Consider the following 22,078-nt stretch of genomic DNA (forward strand, 5'->3'; position numbering starts at 1 on the left):
CCATAATCAACTGCTCTCCAGTGACCCACTCTGGCTACATACAACTTCTCCCTATTGACACAATGGATTTATTTTTCATTCCTCTAAGCAAATAGTTGAACGTGCTGTGGATTCCGGTGAGTCATACACCATCTCCTCTACCACCTCCATCCAGGACTCAGAATTAGCCATTGCTAGGTAACCACAAATTCCGACTCAATCCTTTCACCCAGCTTCAACTCCTTTTACTGGCTGGATGTCATTAATTTGAGAGCAAATTATTACAAACCTGGAAAACAGTTCTAAAATGCCTGCAGATTTATGATGAAGTCATTTCACAAAAGGTCACAGGCAACCCTGCTATAATTAAATCTTTCATTAATTTTTAAAATACACAATAACTTACAAATGCAGCATAAATTAACCAGATGACCTTGAAGAAATTATTTAGAGAACTGTTTCAGCAGAAGCCACTATTCAGCAATTTCCTGAAATTTTATTTTACAAGTAGAATTTGTCTATTTCCCATTCTTACCTCTTATTGGGTTCTAGTAGTATGTTTATTTGAAATGATTTAGTATTAATTTCATCAGGGCATTGGTTAACACTGGGAAGTGATGGTACACAGTTGAGGCTCTTTCTTCCTCCAGATCACAACTTCAAAGGGAGAATAAGAGTGACCCACATCATCATCAGGATAAACTCAAATGCAGCCCCTCCCTTTCATTATCTAAGAGATGATTTTTTTAAATGTCATTTCAAATTTATCATTTTGATAAATGATTTCCCTTTTTCTCATTATAAAAATAATGCACTCTCATCATGAAAAATTTGAAAACTAAAAAAATCTGTAGATAAGAAAATAAAAGCCTCACTGGAGGTAATACTTTTAATATTCTGTGATGTTCCTTTGATTCATTGGCATGTTATTCTTTCTCAGGCTTGGCAAAAAGCAAAAATCAAGCCAGGGTTAGAATCTTTGGAAGTTAGAGGTACCCTGAAGCCCTTAGGCCTTAGCACTATCTATCTCCCCCAATTTTTTTTCTCTCTTTTTTTTTACTTTTTTTTTACACACCACCACCACCACCAGCAGCAGCAGCAGTACCACCACCATTTAAAAAGCTCAGAATTGGATTATAGAACTTATTCCATGAATGCCAGAGCTGAAATAAACCTCATTCAAAATTGATCTTTCCTCTACTGGGGATGGAAGTGGCTTTTAAATATAAACTTCTCAACAGTGACCTTGACTATTTTGTTTATGCCCTAGCCCAGCTTCTAGAACTCTTAAAACAGTGCCTGCCTTGTAGTAAGCTATCAATACGTATTGTTGAGTAAAGAAATAATAAATGTTCTTGTAATAGCAACACTTGATTCATGTGGACTCCTGAATCCTCTTTTAAACGTTCCTGTAAGAGTTCAGTTCTCTCTGAAAGGTCTGGCTCCCTATGCCTCCTCTTGCCTCTGCCTCCAAAAGCCCTCCTCCTTTCCCTCCCTCCATGAAGGAAGCTGCTGAGGACAGATTTCAAATCAAAGCAGAAAGAGCATAGTTATGGCAAGGCCAGACATCAGCAGACAACAGCTGCTGGTCTCCAGAAATTCAGGCCACATTCTTGGCTATTGGTGTGTGTCCATGCCACCTGATTGTTTTCCCATTAGGGTGTAGATGGGATTAGTGGTAAAGGAGGTCAGTGGCTACAGGGCGAATTGCACTGAGCGAAGGCCAGACATGAACTAGACCTTAATAGAAATAGGCGGGGGATCAACAGCAAGAATCCTGCAAGTGGAGCCTGTGTTAGTTACACAATACAATGATTGGCAAGGTGGTGAAAAGTGGCAAAGGTTAAAAGACTTGAAAATAAATATGGGGGGAGGAGGTGGATGGAAGGAAGACCGAGAAAGAGACTAAAAAGCATTGGAAGAGAAGAAGCAAAAGGAAGAAAGATGATTTCTAAAATGAATAAAAATAAATCATCCTAGTCCAAACAATTTTGATTCTTTTCTCAAAACTAACTAAATCCCTGTAATGGGCTTGAAAGTTTAAGGTCCATAACTGTAGGTGAGAAAATGTGGTCTGCGAACCTGTAGAAGATGAGTCTGGAGTTGAGCAATGACAGAGACTCTAAGAGATGGAAACAAGGGAGAAGATGGATATTTGAGGTGGGATTTAGACAGGGGGAAAGAGGGATTTTTTTTGTTTGTTTGTTTTTTTGAGACGGAGTCTCACTCTTGTTGCCCAGGCTGGAGTGCAGTGGCACGATCTCAGCTCACTGCAATCTCTGCCTCCTGGTTTCAAGCGATTCTCCCACCTCAGCCTCCCAAGTAGCTGAGATTACAAGCGCCCACCACTACGCCTGGCTAATTTTTGTATTTTTTAGTAGAGACGGGGTTTCACCATGTTGGTCAGGCTGGTCTCAAACTCCTGACCTAAGGTGATCTGCCCACCTCAGCCTCCCAAAGTGCTGGGATTACAGGCGTGAGCCACCGCGCCCAGCTAAGACCGGGAAATTTAAAGAGCTATAAGAGAGGAAGGGAAAGAGGGACACTGTTTTCTTATGTCATTAAAATGTCATGACATTTCTCAGTTTCCTACTTTGTGTCAATTCCTGAACCAAAAAATAAAAAGAATCAGAAAAAGTATAAAGTTCAGTACCTGCTCTTAAATAGTTTGCCATCGAGTCCAACAGAATTACTCACCATATATTTGCTGAGCATCACCTATGCACGAGGACAATTATGTTCAGTGCTATGGGAGATAATAAATAAGACACAGTTGCAAGCCTCCTCAATCTTACAGAACAAATAAAAAGCCCTGGCATTCTATCTGCAAAGACAATCCACATGTAAAATAATCAGAAAATAGTGCAAGAATTATTACTGCATTATTGGTGCATAGTAAGAGTGCATTATTTGTGATAATGCCAATTCACCATGACCCACCAATTCCACTTCTGGCTTGCAACTCAGAGAACTTCTTCCATGTATGTACCTGGAGGCATACATAAAGATGTGGTAATACTGTTTGTAAGAGCACATAGCTAGAAATAACCTAAATTTCCATTGATAAGAAAATAGATAAATAAATTGTGCATATTTATATCATGACAACATGCCATATAGCATGAAAAGTGCCTGGACCAGATGGATATGACCCCAGATAGATAATATTGAGGGAAAAAATCATGTAGAAGAATATTATTTTTATAAATTATACATTTAAAAAACATATAAAATGATACCACATATATTTCTATGAATACATAAGTGCTAAAAGTGTCAACATATGTTCTAGAAGGGTTTGTGGAAGGAGTAAGGATAATAAGTCTGAGATGGACAATAATGAAAATATCAACTCTATCTGGGATTTCCTGTATATTTTATTTAAAAATCTGAATCAAAGTGATAACAGATTAATATTTATTAATTTCAGGTGGTGGGTATACAAGCTTTGTAATATTATTCTTTGCATTATTCTGTATTTCTTAAATGTCAACAAAAACCTGTAAGACAAAAATATAGTTATGAAATTGCAGATATAGAATCCAAATTGTGAATCACAAATTGAAAATCTTACCAGAGCAGGAGGGCAACTTCCATGAACAAGGAGTGAAATGGGGCAGCCGGAGAGGACATGTGTACACCAGGTGAGGGGTGGGGCAGGAACAGCATACCATGTCCAAAGTGGGCAGTTGCCATGCAGCTTCAAGAGAATATTGGACTACAGGGTGTTGGACTTAGTGCTGCCAGATGTTTCTGATTTTGCAAATGTGGGCTCCATTGGAAAAAGTATACACCAAGCAAGATACATCTGTGAGTCACTGTGAGCCCCATGAAAGGAATTCAATATAAGGAAATGAGAAAGAACTTGGGCTTCCTAAAGAGGTGAGACTTATACGTCGGGTTTTCATAAGAAATGAGGAGTGGTTTTTTTTGTTTTTATTTTTTTTTAACAAAAGCTGAATGTACCATTTGTGACAACACTGGTGAACCAAGAGGACATTATGCTAGGTGAAAAAAGCCAATCATCAAAGGACAAATACTTTATGATTCTACTTACATAAGGTATCTAAAATAGTCAAACTCATAGAAGCAGAGAATAGAATGATAGTTGCCAGGGGCTGGAGGAGGGGAAAATGAAGAATTCTTCAATGCGCATAAAGTTCCAATTATGGAAGATGAGTAAGTTCTAGAAATCTGATGTACAACATAGTGCCTGTATTTAGCAATACATTATTGTACACTTTAAAATACATCAAGAGGACAGAACTCATGTTAATGTTCTTACCCAAAAAAACTCACAAAAGAACAAAATGTAATTTTTGGAGGTGATGGGATATATTTAGTAACTGCGATTGTGGTGATGGTCATGGGTGTACATATACATCCAAACTCATCAAAATGTATACATTAAATATGTGCAATTTTGTATATATCAATTATACCTCAACAAAACTTTTTTAAAGAAATAAGGAAACTTCTAAACCATTTCATAAAAAGCATATTTTCAATACTTCATTAGGCAATGCAATTGGAGAAGCAATTTATAGATGGGGGAGTATGTAAAAAATGTGTCAAAAATTCAAATGATTTTTTAATATATTTACAATAGATAAAACCCCATGGGCATTCTTGTTCAGGGTCAAATTACAACCCATGGGCCATGTCTGGCCAGCTCTATGTTTTGGACGGCCCACAAGCTGAGAGTTATTTTTACATTTTAAATGGTTGGAGGGGGGATAGCAAGTGAAGAATTGTATTTTATGACATGCATGTGAAAATTATATGAAATTCAAGATTCAGTGTTCATAAAGTTTTATTGGAACACACAGATGCCCATTTATCTCCATAATGTCTATGGCTGCTTTCACCCACTAGGCTAGAAGGATTGAGTAGTTGCAACAAAAGCCCTGTGGCCAGCAAAGCCTAAAATCTTTACTGTGTGGCCCTTTACAGAAGTCTGCTGACCCCTGCTCTAGTTGGCCAAAGTTTTTCCCTGCAAGTGGCCTGTTTCTTGATCATTAGATCACAGAGATTACTAACATCTCCAATGTTCTTCAATAGAGGTTATTATTTCACTTAATCCTCACATCCACATAAGGAAATGGGAGCTCAGAGCGGAGTGAAGCAAGGCACTAAAGTCACATAGGTGGTAAACAGCGAGCTGAGCATTTTCCCTGGAAAGTGAATCTCCAAAGCCCATGCTCTCAGTCACCACACCATCCTTCCTCCTAAGCCCACACAGCAATCCACTGATAAAAATAAGCTTTTTCCTTCCAGGCTGTTGCCAGTCCCCAGTATACCCTACCATCATCCAATACCCCCTCTGCAGGCATGGATTCTGCTTTTGTGTTCCTTGGCACAAACAAGAGTGTGCCTCCGAGTTGCTGGCAAGCCTGGCGACAATCTGAAGGTTATGAATCAAGCAGCCAGCCTGAGAGGTGATGACTTGGTAGTTCCACCGGATTTGCCGATTACTCGAATGACTTACTTTGGGCAAAGTAAAATCAGGCTCTTCCAGCAAACAACAGAGAATTGAAAAACAGATCAATGGAAGCAGCTCTGGTTCATTTTCAATGACTTTATCGGATGCAGTTACTAGAGGCTAAACAATGCATTTAAGCTCAGTGCTGAGCCTCTGCGTTGTGCTAAGGCTGTATTTAAAAGAATGATCCCTGCTAGGCATGTGGTCACAGTTTTTTAAGTGGAAAAGGCTTCATTTAAAAAAAAGAAAAAAAACCTCTGCAGCTTTGGGGTTTGCATAATTTTCTAAGCAAAATGATCTTTCTCCCCTTCAGTTTGGCTGTTAGTTCTGCTGGTGGAACAATTAATCAGAGATTTATGCCAATTACAATTGGATTTGTAAGAGGAGTCAACAAGGCAATTGGCCCCAGCCAAAGGTATCTGTAGCCCTTTTCACCTCTCACTTTCCTCTACTGTCCAGGCACATTCCTACCACTCCATGTCTGCTCACACTGTTCCACCCAACAGGAATGTCCTTGCTCTCTCTTCTCTGTATAGCCATGAACCCCTTTATAGCCACTCTGTCTTCAATCACATCTTTGATATCTAATGGCAACTAAAATGTTTCCCATACTGGCCAGGCGCACTGGCGCATGTGCCTATAATTGCAGCAATTTGGGAGGCTGAGGTGGGCAGATCACTTGAGTTTAGGAGTTCAAGACCAGCCTGGGCAACGTGGCAAAACCCGACCTCTATAAAAAATACAAAAATTAGCCAGGAATGGTAGCATGCACCTGTAGTCCCAGCTACTTGGGAGGCTGAGGTAGAAGGATCATTTGACCCCTGAGCCTGGGAAGTCAAGGTCGCAGCAAACCATGACCACATCACTGCACTCCAACCTGGGCAACAGAGTGAGACCCTGCCTCAAACAAACAAACAAACAACAACAACAACAACAAAAACCGCATTTATACCATACCTTACCATTTAATCATTACCTAATTATTTCATGTATTTATCGTACTTCTTCAAATGGATTGTGAATTAACATCAAGAACTAGGTCTGCTGTGACTTGGTGTCTGGCAGCATAGCAGGCACTCATCATACTAAGTAAACAACTGGTATACTGCCACTCTTTCCCCACACACCTTGGTACTCCTTGATTATAGAGAATTATAGTACCTTCCTTTAAATTTTACCTCCAAGCCTGGAGCTTGAAATTCACATTCCTTGCTCTTATTTTGCCTCTTTATGAACATGTGAGCTGAGCCTCAGTGTCCTCATCTGCCCAATGATGCCAATCCTATCTACCTTCCAGAGTTGTTGGGAGATTTCCATAAAATCAAGTTTGAAAAAGTGCTCAATGTGATACCTGGCACACACACACGCAAAAAAAGATGCTGAATAGTCACAAGTTGGCTGCAGGGTCTTCACTGGGTTCCTCCAAATCAGACTAAATTCTCCTTAAGCTTTTTAGACATTCACTCATGGTAAGAAGTGTCTCATCTCTTTCAGGGAAGCTTTGCTTCTCCCTTCTAAGATTTTTTTTTTCTAGGAAGCTGCTAGGTTCTCTTTGGCCCCTGTAAAAGTATAGCTAAATCATAGCCAATTGGTTCAAACATTTCTTATCAGGAAAGAATTTCAAACATAGCTTTGAGGATGCAGGAAAGCAGTATTTTTCTATCTGATTCCACATCTCAGTCAAGCTAAAGAAAAGCTCTCTTTTAAGTGCTAATCAAAGGGCAAACAGCCTTTCATGAAATAGTGGACCAAAAAAGCCCAAGTGCTGCAACAGCCACAGGCATCTCATCATCTGGAGAGCCACTGCCTGAGACTGCAATAGGCCCTCCAGCTTGTCAATCAGCCTGTCCTCAGCCTTAAGTAATAAGAACGGTCACATTTCATTTTGAATTAGGCTAGACTAGATGGTTCCCATCACAGTTACCGGGGGATGTTTAAATAATAACATCTGAAAAGACAGTAGTAAAAAGAGCAATAAAGGTAGCCAAGTCCCAGGCCTCCACTCTGGGGACTGTCTCCCATGTAAATCCTCCTGCAAAGCTACAGTGTTAGAAGTGTCCATGTTCCTGGAGCACTGGCCTCCAGGAAAAGTGGAAATTGGGCAGATTCTTGTGAAAGGTGGAGGAAATCAGAATCATTCCCAGTAAGCTCCTCATTCTCTAGCTTCCCTTTTGTGCCCACATCCCATTCCACCCCAAAGCATCATAACCTCCATATAGACACCTCTACACACACATGCAGTCTGCTCTGATTCCTATCCAACCCCAGCCCCCATGATTTGCACCTAATGCATTCTGATCATAGCATTTCAGAATCTCTAGAGATCTATAATCAATTTCCTAACATGCTAGAGCCATGGGCCAGAAAAATCACAACAATCACAACAAAGGTAAGATTTTTAGAAGTCACTTGATTCTTCCATTTAATAATTCATTTATCCAGCACCTATATACTGTTAAATCCTCCATGTTAGCACAAGCCTGGTAAATATATGGCACTGAAAGAACAAGATACACAAAGATCCTCCCTCATGGGAACTTAAAGTCACATGCAGGGATGTCTGTGCACATGTGTGTGCATCCACATGTCTGTCTTAAGGGTAGATGAAGATGGAGGGGAAAGATATTCAACAACTAATACCCTTTGTATTAATATTTATTATCTAATGCGCTGTGAAGGAAAAAATAAATAAGGCCAGATAACATATAGCGTGGGAACCCATCCTGATCTGGCAGGCTATGAGAACTGATACTTAAACTGAGATCAGAAAGATACTTAGAAATTTAGGTGTTTAAGTAGGGAGGGCAGGCCCATTCTGGCAGATACAAAGAACCTGGGGGCAGGAAGGCACCAGTGCATCAGAAAAGGGTGGTCAGGTCAGGGAGGTTGGAGAAAAAGCCCCAACCAGGTGGTCAATATAGATACTTGTAGGCCATTCTATGAGTTTAGACTCTATCCTAAAGGCAATGGAAAGGCCTCCACGGGTTTTAAGAAAACTGGTGATTTGATCAGATTTTTTAATTTCAAAAATATCACTCTGGATACAGGTCAAATTCCTAAATGTGACCTAAAATCTTTCATAGTCTTAATTCCTTAACACCCAGCCACCCTCTTTCATGGTTCTTACCTTTGTTTGTGTTCTTTCCTTTGCCTTGGAATCATTCATTCATTCAACGATTACTGACTTCCTACAACGTGCCAATCCCTGCTTTCAGCACTGAGTTTATATTAGTGAATAAAACTGTTAAAAATCTGTGCTTTCTTGGAACTTACATTTCATTCTCTATTATATGGTTTTCCACTTGTGAACTGCTATGAAAACTTCCAGACCAACTCAATTGTCACCTACTGTGTGTGTGAAGTCTTCGTTTTCCTCTGCTATCTCCTGGCTGTATAACTAGGGTACCATGTTGATTACTTTATCCCCACTTACTCTCACCACTTTAGTCTGAGAGCTCCTTGCAGACAAAGAATTTCATTTGCCTTTGTAAAATCTCCTAAGTTCTAACAAGGTCTGATATATATTAGAAGCTCTCTAACTGTTAAATATATAAATTCTCAAAATCAATGGATAAGAGAAAGCAACAGAACCTTAGAGTGGCTGTTTTTTCTCCCTGACCACGTGGAGCTAAAGAGAGAATCAGGGTTAATAGTAAGGGGAAGGATACAGTATTTGAATGACCTACTTTATTAATAAGTTTTCAATTCAACGGCAAAGTTAAGCATTCTTATCCCTAAATGGACTCCCTGTCTTCACAGTTCCTACAGAAATATGTAATATTTTAAAATTCCTGTTTCAATCTTTGCCATTGCCATTCCACAACTGGGCAACCCTAGTAGGCCAGCTGGTTTCAAAACCGTTTTCAAATTTAGAATAGAGACAGAAATCACCTCTTGGCAACCCTTTCAGGGCTTGTCCAGCTATCTGAAGAGTCCTGACAAAATCTGTGTTGTTTTCATAAAAAAGAAACTCTGAATTTAACAAAATGTTAAAACAGGTAACTTGAATTGTTTATACTCGTTTTGATGAATACTTCCAAGATTTATCTTAATTTCATAAAAAGATCTCCTATAAGAAAATAATTATGCTCTATTCTCTAAGTATGTTGATAAGAAAATAAAACAGGCACAGAAGCTCTGTCAAGCTCTTAGGGAGTCTTGGCCAGGAGGAAAGGAAAACAGAAGTGCTATCTCATCTTTTCAGTAAATGGTTTGGCTCTGAGGTCAATCTCCCTCATAACCATGTGACCAGCTAAACTCCATCTGAAGCTGAGAAAAAAATTATTACCATTTAAGATTAGATGAACACAGAACTTAAGCTGTGGCCTTAAACTTGCTAGGGAATACCAGGTCATGTAGAGATTGACATACACGTGATGTTGTTCAAAGTAATGCCCAAAAGAAGATGCAACGAGTTCAAATAGGCCTCATAGACGAGAATGGGGCCAAACTATAAGATTTGATCAAAATTGCATAAATACAATTACAAAGAATTTTTTCATAACTGATCACTTATTGGCTCCTAGATTGGCCTTTCTTCCAAGTCCATCACCATTGGAAAAAGACTAATTCAAACTATAAAGAAATCTATGTGCACAAAAGTTAAATCAAGAGCAGTGTCCCTAAGAGTAGGAAGATCATACACCCTTCCACCAAACCAGCACAGATGCACGCTATGAGCCCTTCTGTGCCAACCCCACACTATAGCAAATATCCCTTAATTTTGCCCAACAAGACTCCACTCTGTCCAGTGAAGAGCTGAGGTGTAAGGTTCTCCAGCCAATTGGGAGTGGGGGAGGTGGGGGACAGTATTGGTTGGTGGAGGATTACGGTTACCCAGGTTACCCACTCACCATGTACACATGTGCACACATAAACACAGGTGATCAACTTCTAAGATTAAATCTCATTATAAAAGAGTATAGAAAAAAAATTTACAGTGAAATAATCTGAAGCGAAATAACTGTGGAGTGTGTGTCTGTGTTTGTTTGTGTGTCTGTGTGTGTGTGTGTGTGTGTGTGTGAGAGAGAGAGAGAGAGAGAGAGAGACATCTCTTACAATATTTTTCTGATTTCAATAAGTTGACTGTTTTACTCCCTCCATCCCTGCCCCTGCCCCTTATCTCCCACTAGACTGTTTTGGAAAGAGAAAAAAACCATCTAACGACATAAGTTTTCTGTTTGCTTGGGTTTCAAATAAATGGGAATTTGCTATAATTATTTAAATTCTATTAGAAACCTTGACTGTTCAACTAGGACCCTACCCTCTCTAATCCTGGCAGTAGCTTTTTGAGTTTGTAGGTACAAAAATAAGTATTTCCATTTTATAGATGAGGAAATTTTGGCCCAGAGATTGCACCACTTTGGTGTAGCGTTCCCTGGGAAAAATCCAAGGCCTCAATGAAAGTAGAACCAGTATCTCTGGTATTCTTCCTGTCACAGCAAAAGAAGTACTCACGTCATGATGTGGGTCTCCATTCCTGCCTCCACCAGAGCCCCGTCAACAAAGAGAGGAACCGAAGTGAAACCATACTTGTCCCAAGAGTGGCCCTCATCAAAACTCACCCTGTGTTGGAAACAAGTACACGAAAAAGATAGCTGAAAATAAAGCCACACTCTTCTGTAACCATTTTTCAGGTTATTAAATTTTCCTCTGTATCTTGCTTTCTGGCAGTGTGGATTATCAATAGGTTTTAATCTTCAACATCTCCCCATATTATTATGAGATTTGATCAAAACTTTATTTCCAGACTTGGGCGGAGACAGCACCTAGAGCTGCAGATATATTTCAACACATTGGAATCGACAAACAGCCCAAGCAGGGGGCTTAGTGGATGGAGTGTCACGTCTCAAGTACTCAGAATGGAACCTGAGGTTCAATTTACAGCACAATCCATTCAGCCCTTGGAGGTTCTGACACAAATTGAGTAAGGCTGGTAGACCCGATGGAAAGGGAGGGGGTTTGTCTTTCAGATCAAACCTTACAAACAGCAATTTTCTATCTGTTCAAAACAGATGTTACGATCATTTTCCCTCCCCAGTGCCACTTTAAGGGCTTTTAGGGGTGACCACTGAGCATCTGAGATGTTCTGAGCAACACTGCCCCTTCTTTCATCCAAAGGTTAAGAGGAAGGTCTGGCACCTTGTGGAAACAGAACCTGCAATGCTTTAAAGAGATGTAACTAGTGGAAGAGACTTGAGCAATTCTGAGTGCTTGTTTCCTTTCCTTTCTTGATATTATCAAGGACCTGTCTGCCCCTTGATTTAACCAGGGGGCATAGCCCAAGGACCATCTCCTCTGAGAAGCTTTTCTCAGCATCCCTTCTTCACCAAGACAGCCTTAGTTTCTTCATCCTCTACCATAGGATCCTCTATCATAGGTTCTGGCTGATTCTTAATTCTACTCTATTTCCATAATTTAGGATTAAAATTCCCTTCTGTATGTTCCTATAATACCCAGGCCTTCTCCTATCATAGTGCTGACTACTGACTCCTTAACTGATCTTGAATATCTCAACTCAAGATTATAAACTCTGGGAGTTCAGAGATCAGGTGTGTCTTATCACTGAATAACCCCTTAATAACAAATGTAACACAAATAGATCTCTCTTACAGTGTTCCTCACAGTCTGTGTGTGTGTATACACACACACACACACACACAGACACACACGCAAATTCTAATATATACATATAATATTTATATATATGATATATATAATGGTAAATAATGTGTCTGATTCTCCCACTACACTGTGAAGGTTTTTTGTTTGTTTGTTTTTTCGAGACGGAGTCTCGCTCCGTTGCCAGGCTAGAGTGCAGTGGCACGATCTCGGCTTACTGCAACCTCTGCCTCCCGGGTTCAAGTGATTCTCCTGCCTCAGCCTCCTGAGTAGCTGGGACTACAGGCACATGCCACCAAGCATGGCTATTTTTTTGTATTTTTTGTAGAGAAAGGGTTTCACTGTGTTAGCCAGGATGGTCTCGATCTCCTGAACTCATAATCCACCCACCTTGGCCTCCCAAAATGCTGGGATTACAGGCATGAGCCACCGTGCCCGGCCATGATTTTTGTTTTTTTAAAGAGACAAGGGTCTCACTCTGTTGCTCAGGCTGGAGTGCATCGGCATGATCATAGCTCACTGTGGCCTTGAACTCTTCAGCTCAAGTGATTATCCTGCCTCAGCCTCCCAAATAGCTAGAACTACAGGTGTGTACCACTGGACCTGGCTAATTTTTTTTAAAAAAATTCATTTTTGTAGAGGCAGGGTCTTGCTTTATTGCCCAGGCTGGTCTCAACCTCCTGGCTGCAAGCAATCCTCCCACTCGGCCTCCCAAAGTGCTGGGATTACAGGTGTGAGCCACCATGCCCAGCCTAACCTGTGAGTATTTTTTTTTAGGTCAAACGCTGTACCATTAATTCTTCTATTCTTAGTACTTAACAGAAAACCTGGCATATAGTTGATACTATATACATGTTAAATGAATACACGAATGAAATAATAAGGAATAATGACGGATCCTCTTTAAATCTATCCAATCATTTCTCAAGCATGACTAATACCGGCACTCATAAGTTGGGTGTGAATTACCACCCCATTAGTAGCCAGCCTACATGGTTCACTCTCTACTCACTTACTTTTTTGTCCTTCTATCTCTCTGTCTCTCTGTTTTACTCTGTTTTATCCTCTCTGTCCCAATGTACAGATTAAAAACAATAATAAAGTCAATCTCTTAACCCAGCTAGAGTAACCAGTCTCTCAGAACAATTTTTGCATTCATGGTATACCTTGATCCATGCTCACGAATGAAATGCAGATAGTCTGCCATAAACATCTTTATGAGTTCCTAAATTGTCATCATCTGTCTTGAATTTTAAGGACTTGATTATTTCAGCCTTTTAAAAAAATATATTGAAGTCTAAATAATCATTTAAACTAGCCCCAAGAAAGCTGGGCATATCTAAATGGCTTTTCATAGAAACAGGTTTCTCATTTCAAAAGCGAAAACATGTATAATTGGGAATGAACTTTACTTTTCTTACCATGTATTCCATCAGTTCCTAAAATAATCATAGTTGTTTCAGAGTGTGTCATGTCCACTAATAAGTCAACTCTGGCCAATAAGTCCGGAAAGTAAGAAAGTATTAGTTGGGTTTTTTGTTTGGTTTGTTTTGGCGACTTTGGGCAAATTGGTTATTGTCTTGGCAGATGAAAGCCAAAGTGAATTTAAGGCCTCTCTCTGTCTCATTCTCAGGATTTCCTTATCAATAAAAGGCTAGCATAAGCCAGGTGCAGTGGCACATGCCTGTAATCCCAGCACTTTGGGAGGCTGAGGCAGGTGGATCACCGAAGTCAGGAGTTCCAGACCAGCCTGACTAACACGGTGAAGCCCTGTCTCTACTAAATATAAAAATTAGCCAACCGTGATGGTGCATGCCTGTAATCCCAGCTACTTGGGAGGCTGAGGCAGGAGAATTGCTTGAGTCTGGGAGGCAGAGGTTGCAGCGAGCCGAGATTGTGCCATTGCACTCCAGCCTGGGCAACAAGAATGAAACTCCATCTCAAAATAAATAAATAAATAAAAAAGGTCAGCATTAGCAGAGCAAATTGCAGTGAGTGCCATGAGCATTGCAGGGAAGGAGTCGTCTTCACATCACTGCCATAATGAGCAGGGCACAGGACAGCCATCTTTAGTTTGTACAGTGAAGAGAAGACCCACAGAGAGTGACACGGAGAGACCATCACAGCCTTCCAGTATTGAGATAGGACCTCCAAAGCAAAGCTAAGTCCAGATAAGGAGAGAAATTGTAGATGATCAAGGGCCTGCTACATGAAATGAGTTCACACGGAAGGAGCAAAATCCTTGCTAGAGGAAAGAGTGGATTGGCAGATACCTAAAGGAAGGATGATAAATGACAAAGTCCAGGTAGAAAAGGTAGCATAGACAATAACTGAAGCCCAAAGATGACATAAGTAAGCACAAGCAAGTGGGCAGGACTCTAGAGCTAGGGCGATCTGAGATCAGTGATTTCTAACACTTTATTCTCACACTGAGGCAGTTATGAAGAACAAAACTCCCTAAAGAAACTCCAAAAAAAAAAACATTAGAAAACTTAATCTCTTAGTTATCAAATATTTGGGTCTGGATAGGCTGCCATTTGTGAAACTTATTATTATTATTATTATTATTATTTTGATGACTAGAAGTTTTCAAATATCCTGAGGTGGCATATTGTATATTGAATTCCATATTCAATGGTATCCCCAAGGGATGTACCTTCTCCTCCTCAGGTCAATAGCTCATTAATGGCCAAGACAAAGGAACTGTGAATTCCTTAATAGCTCCACAGGTGAAATTGCAATCAGTAGGATTGCCAATACTCAGGCAGACAGAAGTAAAATTCCAATTGATCTTCAAATAGTGGCAACATAGGACTACAGAATCAAAGTCAAATAAAATGAATTTATCAAAATGTTACTGATGCCTACTACTATGTGCCTGATCTGGCAGTGACCTCAGTTCTAGGGATACAGAAATGAACAGAAAAGGAAAGGTCCTAGCTTCCATGGAACTTACTTTCTAGTGTGAGGAGATGAACAATATGGAAATAAATCAATGCAAAACTATGAGTTAGAAATAAATATCATGGAAACAACTAAAATAATGTGATTTGATAGTCACCAAACAGCTACTTTGTACTAAAAATTTAGGAAAGCTCTTTCTATGTAGGTGACATTTAAACTGAAATCTAAATGATAAGTGGAAGCATCCACGTAAAGATTCAGGAGAAAACCATTACAGAGGAAAGGTCTAATACGAAAAAGCTGCCCTGTGAGAAGAACAGAAAGATGGTCAGTGGCTGTAGCTTAGTGTGAACAGGGATTAGTTGAAAGAATTAGTAGAAGAAAATAAGGCAGAAGTCAAATCATGAAGGACCTTATTTTCAGTTGGAATAATATAATTTGATTTAAGCTTTAAAAGACAAGTTTCACTTCTCTGTGATAAATGGATTGTCAAGACCCAAAGTGGATTCAAGGAAATGAGTTGGGGAGGTGTGGTAATTTAAGAGACCACACCAAGATGGGGCTTGGATGAAGATTATTATAGTGGAAAAAAATGGAAATATTTAGGTTATTTTTAGAGATGAAGTCAATGAATTTGGTAATAAAATATATAGAGGTTGCGTGAGCAAAAGAAAGAAATCATGGAAAATATTGATTTGGGGGAGTGTTAAACAATTGAGAGGGAAATTAGAAGAACAGGAGAAGCAGTTTTTTTTGTTTTTGTTTGTTTTTGTTTTTGTTTTTGAGACAGAGTCTCGCTCTGTTGCCAGGCTGGAGTACAGTGACTCGATCTCGGCTCACTGCAATCTCCGCCTCTGGGGTTCAAGCGATTCTCCTGCCTCAGCCTCCTGAGAAGCTGGGACTACAGGCGCTCACCACCATGCCCAGCTAATTTTTGTTTATCATCTGTTTGTTTCTGTTTTGGTCCATGTCAGGATTGATGCTTTTTGGACTTCCATACTGTAATATTGTTGAGAAGACCTTTGGATGGATAGATCTAGATTTCTCATCATAATTAGGGATGTAAATTTGGAAGTCATTTATAAGACAGAAACAACTTAAAGCAGAATACTTAATACAAAAAAACAAAAACACCAAGACCTACAACTAGAGAAATGAAATTAGCTAATAAAATATATAAAGCTGAAAAGAAACTGGAGTCATTGGTCAACTACAAGTTAAATATTTTCTGGCAATGCCACTATCATGAGAGGTAATCAGGCCACTGTGAGTGTAGGATGTGCTCACAGATATATTACAAGCATAAGAAAAGAAATCATCCTTCAACCCAATCCTAAATACTATGTTCAATTTTAATAATTGTAGAGAAACTAACAATAAGAGTAATTAAAGGTAAAAAGCAAATGGTTCTAGAAATAGGTTATATGAATTTTAGGCAGCTTAGGGAAAAAGAAGAAGAAAAACTGAATTAATTACCATTGCATCTTAATTTTTGTAAATGAGAAAGTTTCCAAATATTTTAGAGGGCTATTTATCGACTACCAAAAAGGGATAATGTCAGTGAAGGATTAGACAGAATGTAGTTAGATAGGTGGAACTATTAATTATTTAACATACAGATAGAATAAGGGAAAAAAGATTTCCATGTGACCTTCTAAAGAGAACAGCCAAATATTTGTGGATAAGAATATAAGTTCCGCCCTCCCTCCCTCCCTCCCTCCCTCCCTCCCTCTCTTTCTCTTTCTTTCTTTTCTCTTTCTTTCTTTCTTTCTTTCTTTCTTTCTTTCTTTCTTTCTTTCTTTCTTTCTTTCTTTCTTTCTTTCTTTCTTTCTTTCTTTCTTTCTGTTTCTTTCTTTCTTTTCTTTTCTTTCCCTCTCTGGCACAGGCTACAATCTACTCGGCTTGCTGCTGCCCACGCCACCGACTGCCTGGGACTGCCGGGGCGCGCCACCGCTGCCTGCCTTTTCTCCTTTGGATGCAGGCACGCGTTCGCCATCTTGGCCACGCTGGTCGCCAGCTCCTGACGCCAACCGCTCTGCCCGCCTCAGCCTCCCGAGGTACTGGGACTACAGACGGAGTCTCGCTCACCCAGTGCTCGGTGTTGCCCGGGCTGGAGTGCGGTGGCGTGGTCTGGCCTCGCGGCAGCCTCTACCCCCCGGCCGCCTGCCTTCGCCTGCCAGGGTGCTGGGATTGCAGCCCCTGCCCGGCCGCCGCCACATCTGGAAGGTGGGGAGCGCCTGTGCCCGGCCGCCCCGGCTGGGAGGTGAGGAGCACCTCTGCCTGGCTGCCCCGTATGGGAAGTGAGGAGCGCCTCTGCCCGACCGCCCCATCTGGGAAGTGAGGAGCGCCTCTGCCCGGCCACCCACCGTCTGGGAAGTGAGGAGCGCCTCTGCCCGGCCACCCACCGTCTGGGTAGTGAGGAGCGCCTCTGCCCGGCCGCCCCGTCTGGGAAGTGAGGAGCGCCTCTGCCCGGCCACCCACCGTCTGGGAAGTGAGGAGCGCCTCTGCCCGGCCACCCACCGTCTGGGAAGTGAGGAGCGCCTCTGCCCGGCCACCCACCGTCTGGGAAGTGAGGAGCGCCTCTGCCCGGCCACCCACCGTCTGGGAAGTGAGGAGCGCCTCTGCCCGGCCACCCACCGTCTGGGAAGTGAGGAGCGCCTCTGCCCGGCCACCCACCGTCTGGGAAGTGAGGAGCGCCTCTGCCCGGCCACCCACCGTCTGGGAAGTGAGGAGCGCCTCTGCCCGGCCACCCACCGTCTGGGAAGTGAGGAGCGCCTCTGCCCGGCCACCCACCGTCTGGGAAGTGAGGAGCGCCTCTGCCCGGCCACCCACCGTCTGGGAAGTGAGGAGCGCCTCTGCCCGGCCACCCACCGTCTGGGAAGTGAGGAGCGCCTCTGCCCGGCCACCCACCGTCTGGGAAGTGAGGAGCGCCTCTGCCCGGCCACCCACCGTCTGGGAAGTGAGGAGCGCCTCTGCCCGGCCACCCACCGTCTGGGAAGTGAGGAGCGCCTCTGCCCGGCCGCCCCGTCTGGGAAGTGAGGAGCGCCTCTGCCCGGCCACCCACCGTCTGGGAAGTGAGGAGCGCCTCTGCCCGGCCACCCACCGTCTGGGAAGTGAGGAGCGCCTCTGCCCGGCCGCCCCGTCCGGGAAGATGTGAGGAGCGCCTCTGCCTGGCCGCCCCGTCCGGGAAGAAGTGAGGAGCGCCTCTGCCTGGCCGCCCCGTCCGGGAAGAAGTGAGGAGCGCCTCTGCCCGGCCGCCCCGTCTGGGAAGTGAGGAGCGCCTCTGCCCGGCCGCCCCGTCCGGGAAGAAATGAGGAGCGCCTCTGCCCGGGTGCCCCGTCCGGGAAGAAGTGAGGAGCACCTCTGCCTGGCCACCCATCGTCTGGGAAGTGAGGAGCGCCTCTGCCCGGCCGCCCCGTCTGGGAAGTGAGCAGCGCCTCTGCCCGGCCGCCCCGTCCGGGAAGAAATGAGGAGCGCCTCTGCCCGGGCGCCCCGTCCGGGAAGAAGTGAGGAGCGCCTCTGCCCGGCCACCCACCGTCTGGGAAGTGAGGAGCGCCTCTGCCCGGCCGCCCCGTCTGGGAAGTGAGCAGCGCCTCTGCCCAGCCACCCCGTCCGGGAAGAAGTGAGGAGCGCCTCTGCCCGGCCGCCCCATCCGGGAAGAAGTGAGGAGCGCCTCTGCCCGGCCGCCCCGTCCGGGAAAAAGTGAGGAGCGCCTCTGCCCGGCCGCCCCGTCCGGGAAGAAGTGAGGAGCGCCTCTGCCCGGCCACCCCGTCTGGGAAGTGAGGAGCGCCTCTGCCCGGCCGCCCCGTCTGGGAAGAAGTGAGGAGCGCCTCTGCCCGGCCGCCCCGTCCGGGAAGAAGTGGGGAGCGCCTCTGCCCAGCCGCCCCGTCTGGGAAGTGGGGAGCGCCTCTGCCCGGCCGCCCCGTCTGGGAAGAAATGAGGAGCGCCTCTGCCCGGGCGCCCCATCCGGGAAGAAGTGAGGAGTGCCTCTGCCCGGCCGCCCCATCCGGGAAGAAGTGAGGAGTGCCTCTGCCCGGCCACCCATCGTCTGGGAAGTGAGGAGCGCCTCTGCCCGGCCACCCACCGTCTGGGAAGTGAGGAGCGCCTCTGCCCGGCCGCCCCGTCTGGGAAGTGAGGAGCGCCTCTGCCCGGCCACCCACCGTCTGGGAAGTGAGGAGCACCTCTGCCCGGCCACCCACCGTCTGGGAAGTGAGGAGCGCCTCTGCCCGGCCACCCATCGTCTGGGATGTGAGGAGCGCCTCTGCCTGGCCTCCCATCGTCTGGGAGGTGAGGAGCGCCTCTGCCCGGCCGCCCCGTACGGGAGGAAGTAAGGAGCGCCTCTGCCCGGCCCCCCCGTCCGGGAAGAAGTGAGCAGCGCCTCTGCCCAGCCGCCCCGTCCGGGAAGAAGTGAGGAGCTCCTCTGCCCGGCCGCCCCGTCTGGGAAGTGAGGAGCGCCTCTGCCCGGCCGCCCCGTCCGGGAAGAAGTGAGGAGCGCCTCTGCCCGGCCGCCCCATCCAGGAAGAAGTGAGGAGCGCCTCTGCCCGGCCGCCCCATCCGGGAGGAAGTGAGGAGCGCCTCTGCCCCGCCACCCACCGTCTGGGAAGTGAGGAGCGCCTCTGCCCGGCCGCCCCGTCCGGGAATAAGTGAGGAGCGCTTCTGCCCAGCCGCCCCGTCCGGGAAGAAGTGAGGAGCGCCTCTGCCCGGCCGCTCCGTCCGGGAAGAAGTGAGGAGCGCCTCTGCCCGGCCGCCCCGTCGGGAAGAAGTGAGGAGCGCCTCTGCCCGGCCGCCCCGTCCGGGAAGAAGTGAGGAGCGCCTCTGCCCGGCCGCCCCGTCTGGGAGGTGAGGAGCGCCTCTGCCCGGCCACCCATCGTCTGGGAGGTGAGGAGCGCCTCTGCCCGGCCACCCATCGTCTGGGAGGTGAGGAGCGCCTCTGCCCGGCCACCCATCGTCTGGGAAGTGAGGAGCGCCTCTGCCCGGCCACCTATCGTCTGGGAAGAAGTGAGGAGCGTCTCTGCCTGGCCGCCCCGTCTGGGAAGTGAGGAGCCCCTCTGCCCGGCCGCCCCGTGTCGGGTAGAAGTGAGGAGCTCCTCTGCCTGGCCGCTCCGTCTGGGAGGTCTACCACGGAGGCCAGAAGCAATGTGGGGGCTGGATGTGGTGGCTCACGCCTGTGGTCCCGGCACTCTGGGGGGCGAGGCGGGTTGATCACTTCGGGCTAGGAGTTCGAGACCAGTCTGGCCAACTTGGCGAAACATGAAGAATACAACAGACAAACCAACCAACCAACTCAATGACAACAAAACAGGTCTACCCTGGAGTCATACTCTAATTTTTTCTATTTTCCTCCCTTTCTGATCCTTTATCCCACTCTCTTTTTCTTCCTCTTCCTTCTCCCTCTTCTTTGTCAAATAGAGGATTGAGTTATTATCACTGATCCATATAAAGTCCCTCTCTCATTTATTTTAACTCCCACCCCCATTTCTATTCCCCGACTTCCCATGTGCAACCTTCCTAATATGTTTGATACGCATCTTTTTGTTTGTATGTATTTTTAGAAAATGTTTATTGTTTTTGTATGCAAAAAAAATTAATAAAAAAAGAATATATTTGTAATAAAAATTCCAAACTTCATACATATCTTTAATCCTCAAAAAAAAAAAAAAAGAATATAAGTTCCCAAGTACACAGTACCATTCAACAGTGTATCCCAGCCCCTATTCTAATGCTAGATAAATAATATATGCTCAACAAATATGTATGCAATAAATGAACAAATGAATAAAATCTGTCTTGAGTTGCATATCATGTCATTTCCCAGAACTTAAAAACACTTTTCTAGCCTAAGATATTTCTAAGAAATACATTGAGGTCCTTCCCAGCTGTACTTTTCTAAAAATCATATGTAATTCTGTAGCAGGCTTATTCTGCATAGATCTGAGTGGCAGATTACAGGTCAATGCGCAGAGATTACAAGTAGATTTATTATTTCTCAGCATGAAAAACAATCTTTCTAACAACTAAAGCCATTATACAAGATGGGAACTATGTAAGATGGGTATTTGCAGGTCAATTAGCACTGTGATATTCTGGTAAAGTGAGGTAACTTTTTGGGGGTGTCACAAAAGTATCAGCTATACCAGGTATAATACTAGTTTAAATGACTTCTATAAGACCTTTTCCTATTTCAGGTGTCTATGACTATGATACTAACATGACATAAACTAAAAGGAATAGTATCTGCCAATAACAATCAGAATCCTCCTCAGAAGTCTCTAGCACAGAAATAGAGAGCTACAGTGGTCATTGAGAATCAATGTTCCTCCCTCTGGTAAGGTGTATTGCTCCATTTCATTTTATCCCCAGTACACGAGGTGGTAGCATTTTAGCCACCTGGAAGTTCTTCAGAACAGCACATGCACTTTTGCTTTTCAGAGGCATGTATTGTTTGGAACTATTGTTTTCATTTGAAAGTTTCTCTGAACAAAATGCTAGCACATACAACCAAAGAAACACAAAAGGCCAGGTGATGTTTTCCTTTCTGTTTCCAAGAACATCCCATTGACAGACACTGACAGCTTGTCAGGGCTAAGCAAACAGTCATACCCCTGTCTACCTGCCCATTAGGTGCTCTGCCGATTGTGAGTTTTCATCAGATCTCTGTATTCAGTGGGGGCCCATTGTTTATCTCACTCTAATGCTTCTCAGGTACAAAGGAGATGGAGGGTTTCCCTGCAATAGCACTTAGTTCTAATCTCCATGCATCCAAATGTACATGGTCACAAACAGATGGATTCATTTGTATGCTGTTTTGCGTTCATGCCTATCTGGCTACCTATCATTTCAATTTGTAGGAAACAACATGCCTTGTTAGCCTAGCTAAAGTTTCCCCAGCTTTTCAATTATTACTCTTATTTTCTCTTAAAGGCGATGTAGCTATTATTTAAATCTGAGAGCCACTACATCCCAGCGGGTAATCTGGTGTCTTTTTCCTATTCAAATATTAATATATATACATCTGTATATAAAACAATGTCAGTCTGAGATCCATGACAGAAAATGGCAATGAACTGATTACCTAACCTATCTTCCTCTTAA

At 44.1% G+C, this 22,078-nt stretch overlaps 1 protein-coding gene across 1 annotated transcript in view; it reads right to left on the reverse strand.

Annotated features, from left to right (window-relative positions):
* SORCS3 (sortilin related VPS10 domain containing receptor 3) overlaps positions 1-22,078 on the reverse strand; it is a 639,289-nt gene that overhangs the window by 77,013 nt on the left and 540,198 nt on the right. Inside the window, exon 14 of the mRNA XM_055249892.2 lies at positions 10,919-11,026. Within this exon, the coding sequence (XP_055105867.2) occupies positions 10,919-11,026 (108 nt within the window). The remainder of the gene's footprint in view (positions 1-10,918; positions 11,027-22,078) is intronic.

Source organism: Symphalangus syndactylus, chromosome 2 (genome assembly GCF_028878055.3).
Source record: "Symphalangus syndactylus isolate Jambi chromosome 2, NHGRI_mSymSyn1-v2.1_pri, whole genome shotgun sequence".
NCBI lineage: Eukaryota > Metazoa > Chordata > Mammalia > Primates > Hylobatidae > Symphalangus > Symphalangus syndactylus.